Source organism: Cucurbita pepo, chromosome LG14, assembly GCF_002806865.2.
Source record: "Cucurbita pepo subsp. pepo cultivar mu-cu-16 chromosome LG14, ASM280686v2, whole genome shotgun sequence".
In the NCBI taxonomy this organism is placed as follows: Eukaryota; Viridiplantae; Streptophyta; class Magnoliopsida; order Cucurbitales; family Cucurbitaceae; genus Cucurbita; species Cucurbita pepo.
In genome coordinates, this window is record NC_036651.1 from 7,608,491 (window position 1) to 7,628,864 (window position 20,374).

The 20,374-nt window shown below is 40.4% G+C and overlaps 3 protein-coding genes across 4 annotated transcripts; 1 reads left to right on the forward strand and 2 right to left on the reverse strand.

The window, feature by feature from the left end:
- Nucleotides 1-3,727: 3,727 nt before the first annotated feature.
- Nucleotides 3,728-7,395, forward strand: LOC111810557 (beta-amylase 3, chloroplastic-like). The gene is made up of 4 exons (XM_023697274.1): nucleotides 3,728-4,769; nucleotides 4,847-5,057; nucleotides 5,743-5,853; nucleotides 5,989-7,395. The coding sequence occupies exons 1-4, from the start codon at nucleotides 4,264-4,266 to the stop codon at nucleotides 6,772-6,774; spliced, it is 1,614 nt and encodes a 537-aa protein (XP_023553042.1). The 5' UTR covers nucleotides 3,728-4,263; the 3' UTR covers nucleotides 6,775-7,395.
- Nucleotides 4,320-11,155, reverse strand: LOC111810558 (probable serine/threonine-protein kinase PBL19). 2 transcript variants are annotated; one of them, XM_023697276.1, is made up of 6 exons: nucleotides 10,958-11,155; nucleotides 10,284-10,634; nucleotides 9,148-9,408; nucleotides 8,085-8,207; nucleotides 7,517-7,975; nucleotides 4,320-4,407 (listed from the first exon to the last, which is right to left on the reverse strand). In XM_023697276.1, the coding sequence occupies exons 1-6, from the start codon at nucleotides 10,994-10,996 to the stop codon at nucleotides 4,378-4,380; spliced, it is 1,263 nt and encodes a 420-aa protein (XP_023553044.1). In that variant the 5' UTR covers nucleotides 10,997-11,155; the 3' UTR covers nucleotides 4,320-4,377. The 2 variants fall into 2 exon arrangements, with proteins under 2 accessions (XP_023553044.1, XP_023553045.1); XM_023697277.1 differs by having other exon boundaries at nucleotides 10,284-10,610; nucleotides 10,958-11,154.
- Nucleotides 11,156-14,127: 2,972 nt separating this feature from the next.
- Nucleotides 14,128-19,615, reverse strand: LOC111810706 (novel plant SNARE 11-like). The gene is made up of 8 exons (XM_023697462.1): nucleotides 18,874-19,615; nucleotides 18,688-18,780; nucleotides 16,872-16,965; nucleotides 16,737-16,774; nucleotides 16,237-16,325; nucleotides 15,888-15,967; nucleotides 14,673-14,897; nucleotides 14,128-14,593 (listed from the first exon to the last, which is right to left on the reverse strand). Exons 1-8 carry the CDS (start codon nucleotides 18,948-18,950, stop codon nucleotides 14,504-14,506), a joined length of 786 nt encoding a protein of 261 aa, XP_023553230.1. The 5' UTR covers nucleotides 18,951-19,615; the 3' UTR covers nucleotides 14,128-14,503.
- Nucleotides 19,616-20,374: the final 759 nt, after the last annotated feature.

Genomic DNA, 20,374 nt, shown 5'->3' on the forward strand with positions numbered 1-20,374 from the left:
GTTCAAAGAAATAATATCTGGTAGTGGTAGGCTTAGGTCGTTGTAGAAGAGTTATTGTGTCATATGAATAGTCCTATCAACTACGAGCACATTTTCAGTCAAGGTAGAAAGAACGACTATCTATACTATCCTTACCAATTATATTACCTTTTTGGTTGTCACCAAAGATTACTAAGCCTCCATCATTTTTGGAGAGAGACAAACCTCGATTAGTCTCCTAACATAGGCTTTGAACGACTACTGTCCGAGTATCTTATTCATTGATATGCTTGAATTCACTGAATCGAAGATGTAACAGTTCAAGCCCACTGCAAGCAAATATTGTTTTCTTTGGGCTTTCCCTTTCGGGCTTCCCCTCAAGGTTTTAAAGCGCGTACCTAGAGCGAAGTTTCCACACCCTTACAAAAAAATACTTCGTTCCCCTCTCTAACTGATGTGAAATCTCACAATCTACCACCCCCTTCGAGCCCTAGCGTCCTAATTAGCACTCATTCCCCTCTCCAATTGATGTGGGATCACCCAATCCACCCCCTTCAGGGTCACCATCCTCACTGGCACACCGCCTCTTGTCCACCCCCTTCCGGACTTAGCCTCCTCGCTGGCACATCGCCCAGTGTCTGACTCTGATACCATTTGTAATAGCTCATTCCCACCGCTGCCGATATTGTCCTCTTTGGGATTTCCCTCATGATTTTAGGACACGTCTGCTAGGAAGAGGTTTCCACACTCTTACAAACAATGTTTCATTCCGACTCACAAAGGATAGAAATGAATAGTTTCATGCTTTCAAATTTACATGGATAATCATTTAGATTAGGTCCCCAGCAGCAGCCACCACTAGGGTTGCAATAACAACACCCACAAAACATCGAGTTGGTTATCTCATAGTAGTGTGACATCTCAGTTTGAATATTTGAAAATTTTAATGATATCGGGTTAGGTTCGGTTTTAAATTCAAACATCGAGTAAGAACGAAACTTTCAAGTGTAAAAAAAATCCATTTGATACAAAATTTAAAGCTTAGAAATCTGTTCGGTCCAAGGAACATAGTCTACCAAATGTGCTTCTTGGAAATTATTTGTTGAACACTATAAATTAATTTGGTTTGAACCGATTTGAGGATTTTGGACCGATTTGGTTAATTCATTTTTGATGATTTATGGTTACAATGAGATTGTTGTACTGACCCGAATGACCCGACCCAAATTATAGGAGTAGGGTTGGGTTGGGCTAACATTTCAAGCTGGGTTAGATTAATTTTCTGAAATGGAATAGATTTGGCTCGGGATTTCGAGTTCATTGGACAAATTGAAAATTTAAAAATCATTAGGGAACAAATTTGAAAGTTTAAAGATCCATCGAACCCTTTTTAAAGTTAGATTTAGTGGACTTGAAAACTCGGAGACCAATTAGACACTTTTTAAAATGTATAAAGAACATAAAAAGAAACTCGACCTTCAAATTGATCGTCATTTTTTTTTGGATTGTTAAACATCTTACAGGCGTTTTAATACAAAATATTATAGGATGAATTTGTTAGAAATTGCTAATTTTTCGAGATGCTCTTATAAATTCTAACCATGAGGCTGACTGCGATACGTAACAGACCAAAACGGATAATATCTACTAGCGGTGGGCTTAAGGTGTTACAAATGATATCAGGACTAGACACCGGGCAGTGTGCCAACAAGGACGCTAAGCCCCGACGATGGTAGATTGTGTGATCCCACATCGGTCGAAGAGGGAAACGAAGCATTCTTTATAAGAGTATGGAAACCTCTTTCTAACCGACGCGTTTCGTTATCGTCCTCGTTTTCCTTTTTGATTTAATAAAGGGTTGGAAGAGATAAGAACTAATGGCCTCCACACAAAAATCTAATGGTTGGCCTAACAATTACATGGCTACACCTCAGCTTTGTAGCCTCTTCTTCAATGAAGACTAAACTCTCACAATCAAAGTTTGGATCTTTCCCCATCCAACTTTCTCCTTTCCTTACAATCCAATTGGCCTACACAATTAGAATCTTTCCGTCTCCGTCTTTCGTGCCAATCTGAGTATAGTTTAGTGGATAAAGTCACCAATTATCATCCTAAAAGTTGATGGTTCAATCCTCCGTCACCCTACAATTGTTGAGCTATAATGTTTCTGCAATGGGTGTGGTATATACTAAGAATAGCGTGTAGTGGTGTTCGAGAACGCTGGCCCCGCAAGCGAGGTGAATTTCATTGTGCACATTGCTCAATATTTTACCGGTACCTTAGAGGTTTCTACACTCTTATAAGAAATGTTTCGTTCCCTTTTCCAACCGCTGTGAGATCTCACAATCCACCCCCTTTGGGTCCCAATGTCCTCGCTAGCACACCGTCCTTGTGTCTAGCTTTGATACCATTTGTCAACTTTGGCCCGTTACGCATCGCCATCAACCTCACGATTTTAAAACGTGTCTACTAGGGAGAGGTTTCCACACTCTTATATGGAATGTTTCGTTCTCCTCTCTAACTGATATGGGATCTCACAATCTACTCCCCTTTGGAGACCAGTGTCCTCGCTGGTACACCATTCGATGTCGAACTCTAGTATCATTTGTAACAGCCCAAGCCCACCACTAGCAGATATTGTCCGTTTTGACCCATTACGTATCGCCATTAGCCTCACGTTTTAAACCGCCTCTACTAGGGAGAAACTTCCACACTCTTATAAGGAATGTTTCGTTCTCTTCTCCAACCGATGTGGGATCTCAAAATCCACCCCCTTTGGAGCCCAGGATCCTCGCTAGCACATCATCCAGTGTCTAGCTCCAATACCATTTGTAACAGCTCAAACCCACCGCTAGAATATTGTCCACTTCAGCCTGTTATCAGCCTCACGGTTTTAAAACGCATCTACTAGGGAGAGGTTTCCACACCCTTATAAGGAATGTTTCGTTCTCTTCTCCAACCGATGTGGGATCTCAAAATCCACCCCCTTTGGAGCCCAGGATCCTCGCTAGCACATCATCCAGTGTCTAGCTCCAATACCATTTGTAACAGCTCAAACCCACCGCTAGAATATTGTCCACTTCAGCCTGTTATCAGCCTCACGGTTTTAAAACGCATCTACTAGGGAGAGGTTTCCACACCCTTATAAGGAATGTTTCGTTCTCTTCTCCAACCGATGTGGGATCTCAAAATCCACCCCCTTTGGAGCCCAGGATCCTCGCTAGCACATCATCCAGTGTCTAGCTCCAATACCATTTGTAACAGCTCAAACCCACCGCTAGAATATTGTCCACTTCAGCCTGTTATCAGCCTCACGGTTTTAAAACGCATCTACTAGGGAGAGGTTTCCACACCCTTATAAGGAATGTTTCGTTCTCTTCTCCAACCGATGTGGGATCTCAAAATCCACCCCCTTTGGAGCCCAGGATCCTCGCTAGCACATCATCCAGTGTCTAGCTCCAATACCATTTGTAACAGCTCAAACCCACCGCTAGAATATTGTCCACTTCAGCCTGTTATCAGCCTCACGGTTTTAAAACGCATCTACTAGGGAGAGGTTTCCACACCCTTATAAGGAATGTTTCATTCCCCTCTCCAACCAACGTGGAATCTCACAATTTCTCCGGCTTATAACCAAGAAATGAAAGAGAACTCTTAGTTTCAGCCACATGAGTACACAGCTAAATGATGCATTCTTTTAGCCTTCCTTATCCTAATGCAATCAACACCAATGAAAATTCAATATTCTCAAAGCTTTTATGTCATCCACATAAATAGAATGTTAAGAACATAAACATAGTCCACAAATCACTTTCTTTGTGGGGTTTCATACAGTTTTGGCCAAGCAAATTGCTTTACAGAGGAAGAGATATGGTTCAGCTCTAGAGAGAGGAAAAGTAGCAGAAAAGGGAATAAAAAAGGGAAGATATTTTCATCATTTCAGCCATTGAACACTTTCTATAGCTACAAGAATCACTTGAAAATATTAAAGCTGGTACCCGAACATTTCGGGATGGATTGGTTAAACATTCTATTGGGAAGCCTGGTCTTAGTGAACATTTCGGGATATTGAGCTTTATAATTCCAAGAACATGAAAGTAAAAAGTGCGTAATATCGAAAACGACTTTGAAATGGTAAAGCCAACAAGTTTTGATTTTACGTACCTTTTTCGTTTGAACACGAGCCCACCGGCTTTGCTGTCAGCTTCAAAGTGTAAAAACTTTTTGAGAGACTTTTGTTCATAAATATGCCTTCTCTGATACCTTCTCTGATATTCGAAAAAAATGACTTTAACATTACGATCTTCGACTTCTTTCATCAACCCGAAAGACACCAAGATCATAAAGGCTCATCTTCATGAGGATCTCTATGGCGTAATCTCGTTCAAGCAAGCAAAATCACCGACCCGTCTTCGAATAAGAAGCTCCCTACAAGAGATTAAGATGGAAAGGAGTGACAAATTGGAGAAACTTCATTCGTTATCTATGAATCATCACACGAATGACTTGAGAGTTCCTGTGTTTGTTATGTTGCCGCTTGACACGGTTACGCTTGGAGGGAATCTGAACAAGCCTCGAGCGATGAACGCGAGTTTAATGGCTTTGAAGAGTGCGGGTGTGGAAGGAGTTATGGTGGATGCTTGGTGGGGATTGGTGGAGAAAGATGGACCTATGAAATACAATTGGGAAGGCTATGCTGAGCTTGTGCAGATGCTTCAAAAGCATGGCTTGAAGCTCCAAGTAGTCATGTCTTTTCATCAGTGTGGAGGGAATGTTGGAGATTCTTGCAGGTATGAATCCGAGAAAGTTTTCTTAACCATTTTCGACTTTTCGATATTCGGTTAACCTTCTCTCTATGATCTTTCAGCATTCCTTTACCGCCATGGGTGCTCGAAGAAATAAGCAAGAACCCAGATCTCGTTTATACCGACAGATCAGGCAGGAGGAATCCGGAATACATCTCTTTGGGATGTGATTCCTTACCTGTGCTTAGAGGAAGAACACCAATCCAAGTCTATGCTGATTACATGAGGAGCTTTCGGGATCGATTTAGAGACTACTTGGGAGAAGTTATCATGGTATGCATCGACAATTTGTTCAATTCTCTTAATCCTTCTTCTTCTTAACCATCTCCGAACACCTTTAATCCTCCCACAAGATGATAGCTTAGAATGAACATGACTCGATCACTGTGAGATCTCACATCGGTTGGGGAGGAGAACAAAACACCCTTTATAAGGGTGTGGAAACCTCTCCCTAGCAGACGGGTTTTAAAAACCTTGAGGGAAAGCCCGAAAGGGAAAGTCCAAAAGAACAATATCTGCTAGTGATGGGCCTTGGCTGTTACAAATGGTATCAGAGCCAGACATCGGGTGATGTGCCAGCGAGGAGGCTGTTCCGTGAAGGGGGTAGACACGAGGCGGTATGCGAGCGAGGACGCTAGATCTCAAAGGGGGTGGATTTGGTGCAGGTCCCACATTGATTGGAGAAAGGAACGAATGCCAGCGAGGACACTGGGCCCTGAAGGGGGGTGAATTGTGAGATCCCACATTGGTTGGGGAGGAGAACGAAACATCCTTTATAAGGGTGTGGAAACCTCTCTCTACCAGACGCGTTTTAAAAATCTTGAGGGGAAGCCCGAAAGGGAAAGCTTAAAGAGAACAATATCAGATAACGGTGGGCTTTAGCCGTTACAATCATGTAGATAGAATTCAAGTAAATAGCTTCGAGAGTTAGATATTCAATGTTCATTTGCAATGGCAGGAAGTTCAAGTCGGGGCTGGTCCATGTGGGGAACTCAGATATCCGTCTTATCCAGAGAGCAATGGGACATGGAGATTTCCCGGAATCGGGGAATTCCAATGTTACGACAAGGTACTCGACTCGATATACTTCTTTTTACGTATTGATCTAACCGTAACAGGATCCTTCTACAGCAATATCAAACTAGGGGCTGTTTAGAGAAAATGGTTTTTGAGAACGATTTTTTATGTCTTCTGTGGTGAACAGTACATGAGAGCTTCCCTTGAAGCAGCAGCAGAGAGCATTGGAAAAAGAGACTGGGGAAGCAAAGGAGGGCCACATGATTCTGGTCAATACAACCAGTTCCCTGAAGACACAGGCTTCTTCAAAAAGGAAGGAACATGGAACACAGAATACGGCAAGTTCTTCCTCGAATGGTACTCGGGCAAGCTATTACAGCACGGGGATAGAATCTTAGCAGCTTCAAAGGGAATTTTCCATGGAACGGGTGCAAAACTATCAGCAAAAGTAGCTGGAATTCACTGGCATTACGGTACTCGAGCCCATGCTGCCGAGTTAACCGCAGGGTACTACAACACTCGACACCGAAATGGTTACTCGCCTATTGCGAAGATGCTAGCTAAACATGGGGTTGTGTTTAACTTCACTTGCATGGAAATGAAGGACGGACAGCAGCCCGGCTATGCAAACTGCTCACCGGAAGGATTGGTTAGACAAGTGAAGATGGCTACAAGGGATGCTAAGGCTGAACTTGCAGGTGAAAATGCATTGGAAAGGTATGATGGAGGAGCTTATGAGCAAATTTTAGCCACGAGTAGGTCCGAATCTGGAAATGGCTTGACTGCATTCACTTACTTGAGAATGAACAAGAACCTTTTCGAACCCAACAATTGGAGAAACTTGGTCGAGTTTGTAAAGACCATGTCGGAAGGCGGTCGGAACCGGAGACTTCCGGAATTGGACTGCAGTGGCAGTGATCTTCACGTTGGATTCATTAAGGAGAAAAAGATCAAGGAAGTTGCTGTGGTGTAGAAATGAAACCAGCACATATCAGTCCTAAATCTACAGCCAAAACTCTCATAATCCTCATACTTCTATGTGTAAAGATGTAGTTTTTTATACTTTCAGAACTGTAATTATTGAGTCCTTCAGTAAAAAAGTTGGACCAAGAAGGGATCTAGCATAAATATAGGTAAGAAGATGAGTGAAACAGCCATCTACAATGCAGAATGGATACACATAATGGTAAATAATATGGTACTCAGATCAGATTTATTATACTTTCAGATATCACAACGTGCTTAAAAGACGAACATGAGTAAGAACATGAGTGAAACAGCCATCTACAATGCAGAATGGATACACATAATGGTAAATAATATGGTACTCAGATCAGATTTATTATACTTTCAGATATCACAACGTGCTTAAAAGACGAACATGAGTAAGAACATGAGTGAAACAGCCATCTACAATGCAGAATGGATACACATAATGGTAAATAATATGGTACTCAGATCAGATTTATTATACTTTCAGATATCACGACGTGCTTAAAAGACGAACATGAGTAAGAACATGAGTGAAACAGCCATCTACAATGCAGAATGGATACACATAATGGTATATAATATGGTACTCAGATCAGATTTATTATACTTTCAGATATCACGACGTGCTTAAAAGACGAATTTTCGGGAGTTTCAGGTCAAAACTTTTCATACTTCATCCTAAAGAATGTAAGTAACAAAGTGTAGATATCAGAAGATCAAACCTTTCCTTGTCTTCCAATCATGGCATGCTTTTTATCAAGAAATCTTGGAGAAAACAGGCCGCTATGAGACTGTTTCTGATTACTATTGGAGCTTGTTTTCTCTTCCGACATTACGAGCGCTTTCTGTAAACCTTCAACTACTTCTGTCATTGTTGGCCGACTCATTGGTGTTTTGTTCAAGCACCGATCGGCTAACTTTGCAACTTCCCGGGTGGAAGATAAGGAGTACTGGTTTCTGAGACGAGGATCGATTAACATGGTGAACATACTACTGTCAACTGGAAACTGCCTCACCCATTGTAGAAGTTTCTGTTCTCCGACCGGGCGGGTAGTATTCAATGCTCGTCTGCCTGTGAGGAGTTCATATAGAACCACACCAAAACTCCATACATCGCATTGGCTCTTGAGACGGCCTGTTTCAAGATATTCGGGAGCAGCATATCCATGCGTTCCGACCACCTGACAAATGAAAAAACAGCCATTTGGGTTTTGAGTACAGCCTAAGCATTATCTTTTTATATGAGATGCATAATGTAAAATCCAACACAAGGAAAGCTATTGTACGTACGTTTGTAGAGACGTGTGTGTCATCACCTCTTGGTCCTTCTCTAGCAAGGCCAAAGTCTGAGAGTTTCGGCTTGAAGTTCTCGTCTAGTAGAATATTCGCTGATTTAAAATCTCGATATATAACCTACACAAATGCACGTGCAAAAAATGATCTCAACAAATTGAAGTGGCGATATGGATTGATTTTTGTATATGCAACAATTACAATAGACTTTATCCCCACACTCCCGCATATTTGTATATGGAATAGCCTAAGCCCACCGCTAGTAGATATTGTCCTCTTTGGACTTTTCCTTTTCGAGCTTTCCCTCAAGATTTTTAAAATGCGTCTGTTAGGGAGAGGTTTTCACACCCTTATAAAGAATGTTTTGTTCCATTCTCCAGCCGATGTGGGATCTCACAATCCACCCCCCTTCGAAACCCAACATCCTCGCTAGCACTCGTTCCTCTCTCCAATCGATGTGTGATCTCACCGAGCAGTGTGCAAGCAAGGACACTAAGCCCCGAAGGGGGTGGACACCGGGCAGTGTGCCTGCGAGGACACTCAGCCCCGAAGGGGAGTGGATTGTGAGATCCCACATCGATTGGAGAGAGGACATTGGGCCCTGAAGGGGGGTGGGATTGTGAGATCCCACATCGGTTGGAGAGGGGAATGAAACATTCTTTATAAGAGTATGGAAACCTCTCCCTAGCATACGCGTTTTAAAAACCTTGAGGGAAAGCCCTAAGGGAAAACTCAAAGAGGACAATATCTACTAGCGATAGACTTGGGCCGTTACGATATAGCTGCCCATGAATCCCAAAACCACTCATACATAAGTTGTCATTATGCCACCAGATCTTGGAAAGACTTGATTATTGTTTTTAAATGGTATCTTGTCTTAGCAAGAGATATCAATAGCCTGCTAATCTATACTCTTAATGGCCATCCACTTCACAGATGGGAAAAGAATCCTTTGGATGCATCATATTTAGGCCTTTTTGATCAATGAAAATTATTTTTATAGGAATCTCCTCTCTAAAAGAGTAAGCAACTGACAAAAACCAATGCACCTAAATTGTACCTGAGCTTCTAACCCTCCATGTAGATAAGCCAAGCCCTGCGCTGCACCAATGATAATCTCTAATCGTTTCTTCCATGGCAGTGTCGACGACATTCGTTGGAAAAGATGGTGTTCCAAGCTCCTGTTCGGTAGGTACTCGTAGACTAAAAGCCTCTGAATCCCTTTCGTACCGTTTTCAGCCGCGTAACCAAGAAGTTTAACTAGATTTGGATGACTAACTACACTGAGAAATTGAACTTCTGCAAGCCATTCTTTATGACCCTACACAATAGAAGAACTCAACCTTAATGTTTTCGAATGTTTTCACAATGGTCGTGCAAATATTCTAAAGAATAACATTAAGAACAAGAAAACCGCCCATAAGCCATACGCATAAATCAAGAGACAGTAAAATGACAACCAAACAAATAAAGACTAGCAGAAAACAAGGAATGTATTTGACATGGGATGAAAGGGAAAGTCAGCTGTCCTTCATTATTTAGAGTCATATGTTGCTTAGAGAATATCCTATACAGGCAAATGATTACAAATTTTGAATAATGCTAAGTATTTATATGTGATTGATGACATTGCTTATAAAATATTGAATCCTCAGGTCCACTCCAAAGCATCCAGACAAAAAACAACGAATCAATGTAACGGTCAGGCTCACCACTAGCAGATATCGTCCTCTTTGGACTTTCCCTTTCCGGCTTCCCCTTAAAGTTTTTAAAACGCGTTTGCTAGAGAGAGGTTTCCACATCCTTATAAAGGGTGTTTAGTTCTCCTCCCCAACCCATGTGGGATCTCACAATCCACCCCCTTCAGAGCCCAACGTCCTCGCTGGCACTCGTTCCTTTCTCCAATCAATGTGGGTCCACCCCTTTGGGGCCCAGTGTCCTTATTGGCACACCGTCTCGTGTCTACCCCCCTCCGAGGAACAGCTTCCTCGCTGGCACATCGTCCGGTGTCTGGCTCTGATACCATTTGTATCGGTTCAGGCCCACCGCTAGTAGATATTGTCCTCTTTGGACTTTTCCTTTCGGGCTTCCCCTCAACGTTTTTAAAACGCATATGCTAGGGACTAGGGAGAGGTTTTGTTCTCCTCCCCAACCGACGTGGGATCTCACAGAAAAAACTGAGAAGGAAGGCAATACCTGCAAGCTATGCTGGTTGAGTTCTTTAATGGCGACCACAAGAGGTTCACCATTGGGAGTTGTGGGCTTAATAATTCCTTTGTACACAGACCCAAAACCACCCTCCCCAATCTTCAACAGCCTGCTGAAGCCATTTGTTGCATCAACAAGCTCTTGCAGAGAGAAAACCCTCAAATTTTGCTCCTTCTCTTTGTACAATTCAGGAATACTCCTTGAACACAATGAATTCGATGGTCTCAAACCCTTTTTCTTGGCTGATATGTCGGATTTTTCTCCTTGTTTCAACTCTGTAGCTGATTTTGATATCCCTTTGGACTTGGATTTTCCCTTGGGATTAAAGAAACACTTCATCTTTTAAACCCAGAAGAAAGAACAAGAAGTAAAAGAGCTAGAACATGTGAAAAAACCACAAACCCAGAAGCCAAAATAGAGAAAAGAAGGCAACTATAAAGAACACAAGGAAAAACAGAGCAACCCAATAGAAGTTTCAGCAACAGGATATGAACAAACAAAGAGAACCCAAGAAATTAAACGTGAAGGGATTGCTGCAAAAAGCGAAATCCTCGTACGAGTAAGTGGAATACATAAGAAACATCCGATTAAATACAAGATTAAGAGCAAGAACCGTGTATGAAAACAGGAAAAGGGGGAAGAAAGGGACAGAAGTTAAATACCTGAGTTTCCACAGCGGCGATGACCGAAGAGTAGACCATTCAAATGTGGCATCATCATCAATGAGCTATACGAACATTATAACGTCATATTTACGCGATGGGTTTGTTCATATGTGCCGAATTGAGCGACAGGAATTTGAAAGAGCCCATTCTTTTCTTCTATCCGTCAAACAGTAAATTGAAGAAGGGGTGCTCATGCTGAAGAATTGACTCAAAATCCTGCTTAATTTCTTGTATTCATACAAGCGCGGTGATTCGGGGGTTTTGTTTGTTTGATTCTACTTCAAATCAGTGGCTGACCTAATGTTTTAGGATTCGGCACCAGTGTGTCCCGATGTTCCCATGCACCTCGACATTTCCTTGTATCCTCTGTAACATGGTGATGTTAATTACTTTTCGCTTCTGAAGGTGAAAATTATCTCCATATACTAATACAAGTCGTTCTAGCATTTTTTTTTTCCTCGGTCACGGTCACGAGCGTCTTATAAAAACACGTTTAACCATGAAGTTCCTATGATTAAGCCCCTGAAAAAGAAGGTGCACATTATTGGTATAGGCAGTAACTTACCATTTTTTAAGTCTTTCTTAGTCATCTTATCCTCATAATCGCTCTCATTCGAATGTGATATTGATTCATTCATATACCCTTCCTCTACTGGGATTTGATGACTAAGAAAGACTTAAAATAATTGAAAGTTAATATATATATATATATATACCTGAAATGAAAAGAGAATATCATAGAAATTTCGAAATTAAGCGTGTTTTGTTTGGAGTAATTCTATGTTGGGTGACCTCTTGAGAATTTTTTTAGGATACATATGAGTAATGACAAAATATCCTAGAAGGATTCGTGTTTCTACCTAGCTTAGGCTTCTGGTAAGAGATCCACATGCAACCCAGCACATAAAAGTACACATCTCTAACATTTAAGTGTTCCTTCTCCTTTTCAGGCCTACCCGAAAAAGAATCCAATGTTTCTTGGTCGTGAATGTCTGAATAGGACAAACTGCCCCTATGGTTTGCTTTGAAACAAAACCGTGATCTACTTTGTTTAACAAACTAAGCTAAACTCTTTTTTTTTTTTTTTTCCTATACACTGCTATTATTCGCCATGCTTAGTAGCTTTCAAAATTGAGCGAGAGTTACTGAGCTGGAATCAAAAGTCGCGCTCGAGCAAGTTGAGGGATGAATGGCACGCATGCTGCACGTAGAAGGGTGCAGCTAGGCCCTCGGGTGATAAGTTGGCACGGGTTTCTCGTTACTTGCTTGTGATCGTGGAGTAGGGCGCGAGTGCACGTAGGCAGGGAGGTGCTAGACACAGGCACAGGAATTAAAGAGAAAAAACGCGTGGTTAGTTAAGGAATATTATCTCCATTGATATGAGGCCTTTTCGGGAGCCCAAAGCAAAACCATGAGACCATTGTGGAGAGTCGTGATTCCTAACATGATATCAGAGTCATGCCCTAAACTTAGCTATGACAATAGAATTCTCAAATATGGAATAAAGGGTTTTCTTTGTTCGAGGGCTCTAAAGAAAGGAGTCGTGTTGATATGTGGGGATAGTCTTCACTTTTAGAAGCCAGGAGTAATCAACGTGACCATGTCGCAGAGGAATGTTTAGGCACATAGGTGCCGAATTCATATTTTAATTTTTATCTGAATTCTAGACATGGGTTGTTACCCCAAATGACCTAAATCACATACGAGGTACACGATTTTTATAAAGAGAGTGAAGAGCACGAGGGCAGCAGGAGCAACACGACAGATGTGGTGTTCAATGGAGGCACGTGTCTGACTTTAATTAATTAAATAATTTCTAAAAAAATTTGTCCAGCGTAGCGTGTCAGGAACAGTAGACTACTATTATGGTCAATTAAATTATTTTGAATTCTAATATAATACCCATTCAATTACGATTGTCATCTTCGTTTGAATTAATTGAAATCAACTCGATTATACATCCAACTCGAGAAATTTGCTCGTTCTTTTGAATTTACATGACAGTATTAAATGAGACAACCAATCTCGATCCAAAATCAAAGTCTTTCCAGTGTTCTCGAACTAATTTCACAAGCGTTCTCGAACTAATTTCACAACAATTTCTAAAAATTAGTTCGAGAACGCATCATTTATAAGCAATTAATTTGATATCGTACAAGTATGGGGTGATATTGGCCCCATGCTAGAAGACTTTTGAAATAAACTAGAGGAGAAAAACTTTATGGACTCCATTTTCTACAATTATTTTCTTTTTTAAAAAATTCAAGCTAATAATAAATGTGAAGGGTTTAATATATTTTTAAGTCTTTGAAAAAAAAAAAACTTCAAATTAAACGTAGTTTAATACTCTTACGGTTAGTTTTGAATGGAAACCGTCAATATTTTGTTTCAAAAATACTATTGAATTTTTAAAAAAAGTAGTTTAAAAAATACTCCTTCCGTTTCAAAAGTACTTCGTTTTCGGTCTCTATGAACCAACAGAAACCAATCGGTCGTTTTTGGTGTCTCTATGAACTTATAGATACCAATCGGTCGTTTTCGTTGTCTCTATGAACTTACAGAAATCAATCGGTCGTTTTCGGTGTCTCTATGAACTAACAGAAACCGACCAGCCATTTTCGGTGTCTCTATGAACTAACAGAAACCAATCGGTCGTGTTCAATGTCTCTATGAACTTACAGAAACCAATCGGTTGTTTTCGGTGTCTCTATGAACTTACAGAAACCATTTTCAGCATCTCTATGAACTTACAGAAACCAATCGGTCGTTTTCAGCATCTCTAAACTAACAAAAACCAATCGGATGTTTTCAGTGTCTTTGAACTAACAAACCCAATCAATCGTTTTCGGTCTTTGAACTAACATAAACCAATCGGTCGTTTTCGATATCTCTATGAACTTAGAGAAACCAATCGGTCATTTTTAATGTCTCTATGAACTTACAGAAACCAATTGGTCGTTTTCGGTGTCTCTATGAACTAATAGAAACTGACCGGCCATTTTCGGTCTCTCTATGAACTAACAAAAACCGATCAGTCATTTTCGGTGTCTCTATGAACTAACAAAAATCGATACGGTCGTTTTTTGTGTCTATGAACTAACAAAAACCAATAGGTCATTTTCAATGATAGTTTGTGCCCGAGAATTATCTAATATACATTATCAGCGTGACAATAACATAAATAATAATTATGAATCCCCAAACATGAATGTAAAATGATAGAATATAGAGTGATTAAGATTTATACAGACAAAACCAAACATAAAAATCAATAAAATCTCAAGAACAGAACAGGACAGGACAGGACAAGAGACAATGAGAATGAATGTCAGTTGTAGGCATAGGAAAGAACCTGGCTTGGCTGTCCCCCCCATGCTGCTTTGCCTATCCTTCCTTCATTCATTCAGCCCCTACAGCTTATTATCTCACAAGCTACAAAAGGCTAGAACAAATTCACGTAGCTACCTAATTGTGCACAGCATTCCCAGAAGATCGGGTACGTTTCGGGATATGGACGATGATTCTTCTTTGTAACTCGGGGTTTTAACCGGAATTCCATAGCAGTTTTCGGCTCTGGGCGGGCGGTGCCAGCCCCGGGATGTCCTGAATGTCCTTGTTATTTGGATTCACCAGCTGAGGAGAAGTATAGAACCAGAATTGTTGAGCTAAATACAGAAAGAACGAATGAATGAATGAGAGAATGGTAGGGTACCTTGACTATGATAATGGCAATGACACCAAGGACAATGATGAAGAGGAGGGCCATTATACACTTATCAGTTGCAATTTGTCTCCCTAATTCTTTCACCAGTTTTGAGGCTTTCTTAAGTGAGAAATGTATTGAGTCGAGCTCGTTCACTATCCTGCTCATTTGCTCCGTCTGCGCCTTCAGAGCTGCTGCTGTCTCTGTTCCTACGTTCACCGTCTCTTGAACTACCTATCACATTCATACAACAACCACCACATATCAGTCTATGTAACAGCTCAAGCCCACCATTAGCAGATATTGTCCTCTTTGGGATTTTCCTCACGGGCTTTCCCTCAAAGTTTTTAACATGCATCTATTAGGGAGAGGTTTCCACACCCTTATAAAGAATTTTTCGTTCTCCTCCCCAACCGATGTGGGATCTCACAATTCACCCCCCCCNCTGACACTCGTTTCCCTCTCCAATCGCTGTGGGATCTCACAATCTACCCCCTTCGAGACCAGCGTCTTTGCTGGCACTCATTCCCCTCTCCAATCGATGTAGGATCTCACAATCTATCCCCCTTCGAGGCCCAGCGTCCTAACTGGCACACCGTTTGGTGACTAACTCTAATACCATTTGTAACTGCTCAAGCCCACTGCTAGCAGATATTATCCTCTTTGGGCTTTCCTTTTCAAAAGTAATTAAAACGTGTCTCCTAGGGAGAGGTTTCCACACCCTTATAAAGAATGCTTCGTTCTCCTCCCCAACCGATGTGGGATCTCACAATTCACCCCTCTTCAGGGTCCTGCGTCCTCGCTAGCACTCGTTCCCCTTTCCAATTGATGTGGGATCTCACAAAGCGTCCTCGCTGGCACTCGCTTCTCTCTTGATGTGGGATCTCACAATCCACCCCCCTTCAAAGCCCAGCGTCTTTACTGGCACACCACCCAATGACTGATTCTGATACCATTTGTAATAACTCAAGCCCATCGCTAGCATATATTATCCTCTTTGGGCTCACTCTCAGACTTTCCCTCAAGGTTTTTAAAACGTGTCTACTAAGGAGAGGTTTCCACACCCTTATGAAGAATAATTCATTCTCCTCCCCAACCGATATGAGATCTCACAGTCTATTTCAAAGCGTTAACAAGCGGACAGTTTTGTTCATTTGAAATTTCCTCCCATTCAAAATCCAATAGAAAGAAAGCAGACATTTGATCTTTCAATGAAAAACTAACCTTTTTAGACCTCTCAATTGCTTCATCAGTCTCATCCATCATTTTGTTTCCCCTATCAACCAATTGTTGATTTGTCATATCTGCAATAACATATATAGCCTAATACATTAGTAGATTCAGCAGACATAATATAGATCATAGGCAAGCCCGGATTTGGTCGAACCCACCGATCGGTTTAGAAAACATTCAGAACCTATGCTGAAACCAACCAACATTTAGACCAAAACATTCAGGTTTTTGCCCATTTTAGTATCTCAGGCCTCAGCTCATATTCACAGTTCTCAGTACAACAACAATATTCAAAGTGGTTTAACTCATGAACTAAATAACAAAAGCAAAGTACGCATACTTGAGGCTAGCAACACATTTTCTTCCCCATAATTTTCACCAGGTCCATCAAAGAGATCGATAAGCTTGTTATCGAGAGTGCTTGCATGTCTGCATCAACAAACAAGCATTATGAACTGTTTCATATGTAAGCAGAGATGTACAATTCAACCGTTATAAGTGGAGTAAGGAGAGGAACCATGTAACGGCCCAAGTCCACCGCTAGCAGATATTGTCCTCTTTGGGCTTTCCCTTTCGGGATTCCCCTCAAGGTTTTTAAAACGCGTCTGCTAGGAAAAGGTTTCCACACCCTTATAAAGAGTGTTTCGTTCTCCTCCCTACCCGATGTGGGATCTCACAAACCCGAGTCAAATGAAGAAAATAAGCTCGTAGAAGCAACCAAAAACATTTGTTTTATCTCACTCGAGATGAACAAAAGAAACGATTAGACAGGAAGAAGAGAGATATTCAGAACGTCGAACGAAAACAAAAAGATTATCGATGGTAGATATTGAATCTTACTGCTTTTTAAGGGCAACATATGAGTTCAACTCTTTGATCTGCATAAAAATACAGAATAGTTAATAACAATGCACTACCAGCAAATAAGAAGGAAAAGAAGATTTCTTTACAAAGAATTCAAAGTTTACATCTCACCATAGCCTGCTTCCTCTCACTAAGCATTTTATTAGTGTTCGAGTCATTCCCGCCTTCCAAATCCTTGACTTCTCGATCGAAATCTTTAATAAGCCTGTAAAGGAAACAAACAGAAAGTGTTCACCAAAAGAAACAGGAACACGACAAAGGAACTATATCTTTAATGATAAGCATCCATCATCAAGATTAAAAAGAGTTTTAATTAAAGATTAATGAAAGATACAGGTGAAATGTTTAATAGCATATTGTTGACTAAGTCCAGAAACTTCAAGATACATGAATAAAATGTACAGACTGCACAATGTGGTCTATCCATGAACTACAAAGGATTGTTAACAGGAAAAGATTAACATCAATTCTTATAGTTACATTTATTCGTTACCATCTATGCTGAGGGGTAGAGTAGAACATAAAAGAGAACAGTGATTTCAGGTACAAATTCAATGGGCTCCTCTCAAACAAGCAAGGCGTAAGACTTGAGATAGAATGTGTAACAGCCTAAGCTCAACGCTAGCAGATATTGTTCCCTTTGGGCTTTTCCTCAAGATTTTAAAACGCGTCTACTAGAAAGAGGTTTTCACACCCTTATAAACAATGTTTCCTACTCCTCCCCAACTGATGTGGGATCTCACAATCCACATCCTTCGGGAACCAACGTCCTTGCTAGCACTCGTTTCTCTCTCCAATCGATGTGGGATCTCACAATCCACCCCCCTTCGAGGCCCAACATCCTCGCTGGCACTCGTTCCTCTCTCCAATCGATGTGGGATCTCACAATCCACCCCACTTCGAGGCCTAGCGTCCTCGCTGGCACTCGTTCCTCTCTCCAATCGATATAGGATCTCACAATCCACCCCCCTTCAAGGCCCAGCGTCCTTGATGGCACACCATCCGGTGTCCACCACCCTTCGGAGCTCAGCTTCCTCGTTGGCACACCGCTCCGTGTCTAGCTCTGGTACCATTTGTAACAACCCAAGCCCACCGTTGTTCTCTTTGAACTTTTCCTTTCGGGCTTCCCCTCAAGGTTTTAAAACGCGTCTACTAGGGAGAGGTTTCCACACCCTTATAAAGAATGTTTTGTTCTCCTCCTCAACCGATGTGGGATCTCACAGAATGAGACCTTACTTTGTATATCATTTAAATTATAATCAAGAATTACTAAGCATAATGATGTATGAAAGTACAAAAAGTATATATACATATAAAGACATCTATCCATGGTCACCTTCTTAAATAAAGATTATAAAAGTTCATTCTCAACATCATCACTTTATCACTAATAGGGTCCACATACTTTTAAAAAAATTTGTCATCCACGTTAATCAAAACCTAGGCAGTGAAAGTAAAAGCTTGAAGGTGGAATATTACACAAACAAGGAAGCTTTACATCTTTTAATAAACTAAGGATTCATATTATTCTTCTAGTGATCATTGAGCTTCAATGTGTTCATGGAGAAACAAGCATTTTCTGTAAGAGACATGACGCTCTCGCTCTCATGATCCAAAGAGGGCATTCGTTACGAAACGGATAGTTTGAACCTTGCCTCGAGGCGAGCCTAGAGGGGTGTTCTAAGACATTTGCTTCAACCAATCAGAGCACATGTAACACACAATCGGGTTGATCACGCAACGGATCTCTATCTCTCTCCGGAGAGAGATGTGAAGCCCAACAGAGGTGGAGAGATTAAAACTCATAAACACCATCTGATAGAACTTGAATTATTGGAAGAACTTCCAAAGTTTGAAAACAAAACGAAGAGAATATATGCAGACACCATGGAAATTACAGAACAAAGAAAGAATCAGATGCTTATACCTCTTACATTCTCGCATCTTATCAGTCAACTCTTCCAATTGTCTACTCCGCCTATTTGTATCCTTAATCTTCTCCAACTTCTGAAATCCATTTCTGTAGATATAACAAAAACAGAGCCAAACAAGAGATTTAAGCTCATAAAACAATCTCAGTTTCTAGAACAGAACGAAATCGAAGAATCCTTACGACAAAGCTCGGAGGATATCATTGATTTGCCCCTCGATATCTGCAAGCTCTTCGCTGATCGAAGCTAAGGAATCCATCTTCAAATTCAAACCTCAATGAAACAAAATACACCGATTCTTGTCCTCCTCAGAGATTAAGGCACATTACAAGCATTGCAACAGCTAAAATCTGCAAAGTTTCCTCGAGATCTTAAGCACCCACCTCCCAAAATTCTAAGAATCCGATTAATCGATGTCAATGGCGAAAAACCCAACAAAAGAATACAATCAGATCATCACCATTTCACGCATTCCTCATCTCTCGCGAACACCGAATTGAAAAAACAAATCAAAAACTTAAAAACCTCAGCCAACAGATCCAAAAAAAGAATCAGCTACAAATAAACCCAGATTCAATGAAACCCGAATTCAGATAGATCTGAACAATGCAGGCCGAGATAGCGATCAAAACAAACCCCAACAACCAAATCCTTTCAGATTCTTCCCCTTAAATGGAACACGGAAGAACAAAAAACAGCTCCACCTCGTGATTTACACAAAAACCTCCATGTATTGTACAGAAATAACATGAATTTGATTGGTTTTTTTAGTTTTCTAAGATTTACAATTGAATGGTACAAAATCAGGGGGTTGTTGGGTATATGTTTTTTTCCTGGAATTCGAAGGTCTTTGCGTTCACAGAGGGGAAGAAGGGGAAGGAGGGGGCGAAGGGGAGGGGGGGTTTTGGCTCTCAAAAACCAGAGGCGACGAAGTTTTTATTTTTTATTTTTATTTTTTTTCAAGAAAAATAAAATTTTGAATCTTTTCTTTTTCGGTCCCGTAATTTTTGGCCAATAAATAATTAGAATGGTTGTTTTTATTTTTTGGGTCAGAATTCAAAACCAATCGCACAAAACAACACGTAGCTCCACGCGCCAAACTAAATTAATTCAAAAAATATAAATATCCCAATTTTTTTAAAAAAAATTAAAAATACCTTTTTTTAATTATTATTATTATATTTTAATATAAAATTCCATAAATTTTTAAAAGTAGCATTAATATCCTTAATTTATATATATATAAAGTTTTTAACGTTAATATATGGACAGAAACTATCTATTTATCCATCGGGGGTATTTTTGACCTTCCACTAAAAATTTAAAGATATTAATGAAATTTTTTAAAGTTAAAATGATATTTTTAAGACATTGTTGTAAAAAAACACGTGTATTGTTGGTAAAATTACTTAATTGTTAATTTCTACTTTAATCAAACAAAGATTTAGTACGAAGATTTTTGCATTACTTTTCATTAAAATTAGTTGATGAATTAATGAAGTTAAACAGTGGTAGTATTGATCGAGCATGCGAGATAACGTTGTTGAGCATGTAAAGAAGTGTCTAGGACGAAAGATATAATTTTGTTAGCCGGAAGTGATAAGATAAGGAATCACTACAAGGGGAGTAAGATTCGGATTACCTTGTTGATCGAATATCTCAAGGCAATAACATTGTTTGAGA

Bases quoted from the DNA above. Each gene is read 5' to 3' on its own strand.
- LOC111810557 (XM_023697274.1), top strand. From the start codon at position 4,264: ATGACTTTAACATTACGATCTTCGACTTCTTTCATCAACCCGAAAGAC. The intron at 5,058-5,742 runs GTATGCATCGAC...TTGCAATGGCAG, and splicing joins ACTTGGGAGAAGTTATCATG to GAAGTTCAAGTCGGGGCTGG. The intron at 5,854-5,988 runs GTACTCGACTCG...TGTGGTGAACAG, and splicing joins AATTCCAATGTTACGACAAG to TACATGAGAGCTTCCCTTGA.
- LOC111810558 (XM_023697276.1), bottom strand. From the start codon at position 10,996: ATGGTCTACTCTTCGGTCATCGCCGCTGTGGAAACTCAG. The intron at 8,208-9,147 runs GTACAATTTAGG...GCATTTGTGTAG, and splicing joins ATGGAGGGTTAGAAGCTCAG to GTTATATATCGAGATTTTAA. The intron at 4,408-7,516 runs GTTTGATCTTCT...AATCTCTTGTAG, and splicing joins TGATTGGAAGACAAGGAAAG to GGAGCTTCTTATTCGAAGAC.
- LOC111810706 (XM_023697462.1), bottom strand. From the start codon at position 18,950: ATGGATTCCTTAGCTTCGATCAGCGAAGAGCTTGCAGATATCGAGGGG. The intron at 16,775-16,871 runs GTGAGATGTAAA...ATTTTTATGCAG, and splicing joins GTGAGAGGAAGCAGGCTATG to ATCAAAGAGTTGAACTCATA. The intron at 14,898-15,887 runs GTTAGTTTTTCA...TGAATGTGATAG, and splicing joins CAATTGAGAGGTCTAAAAAG to GTAGTTCAAGAGACGGTGAA.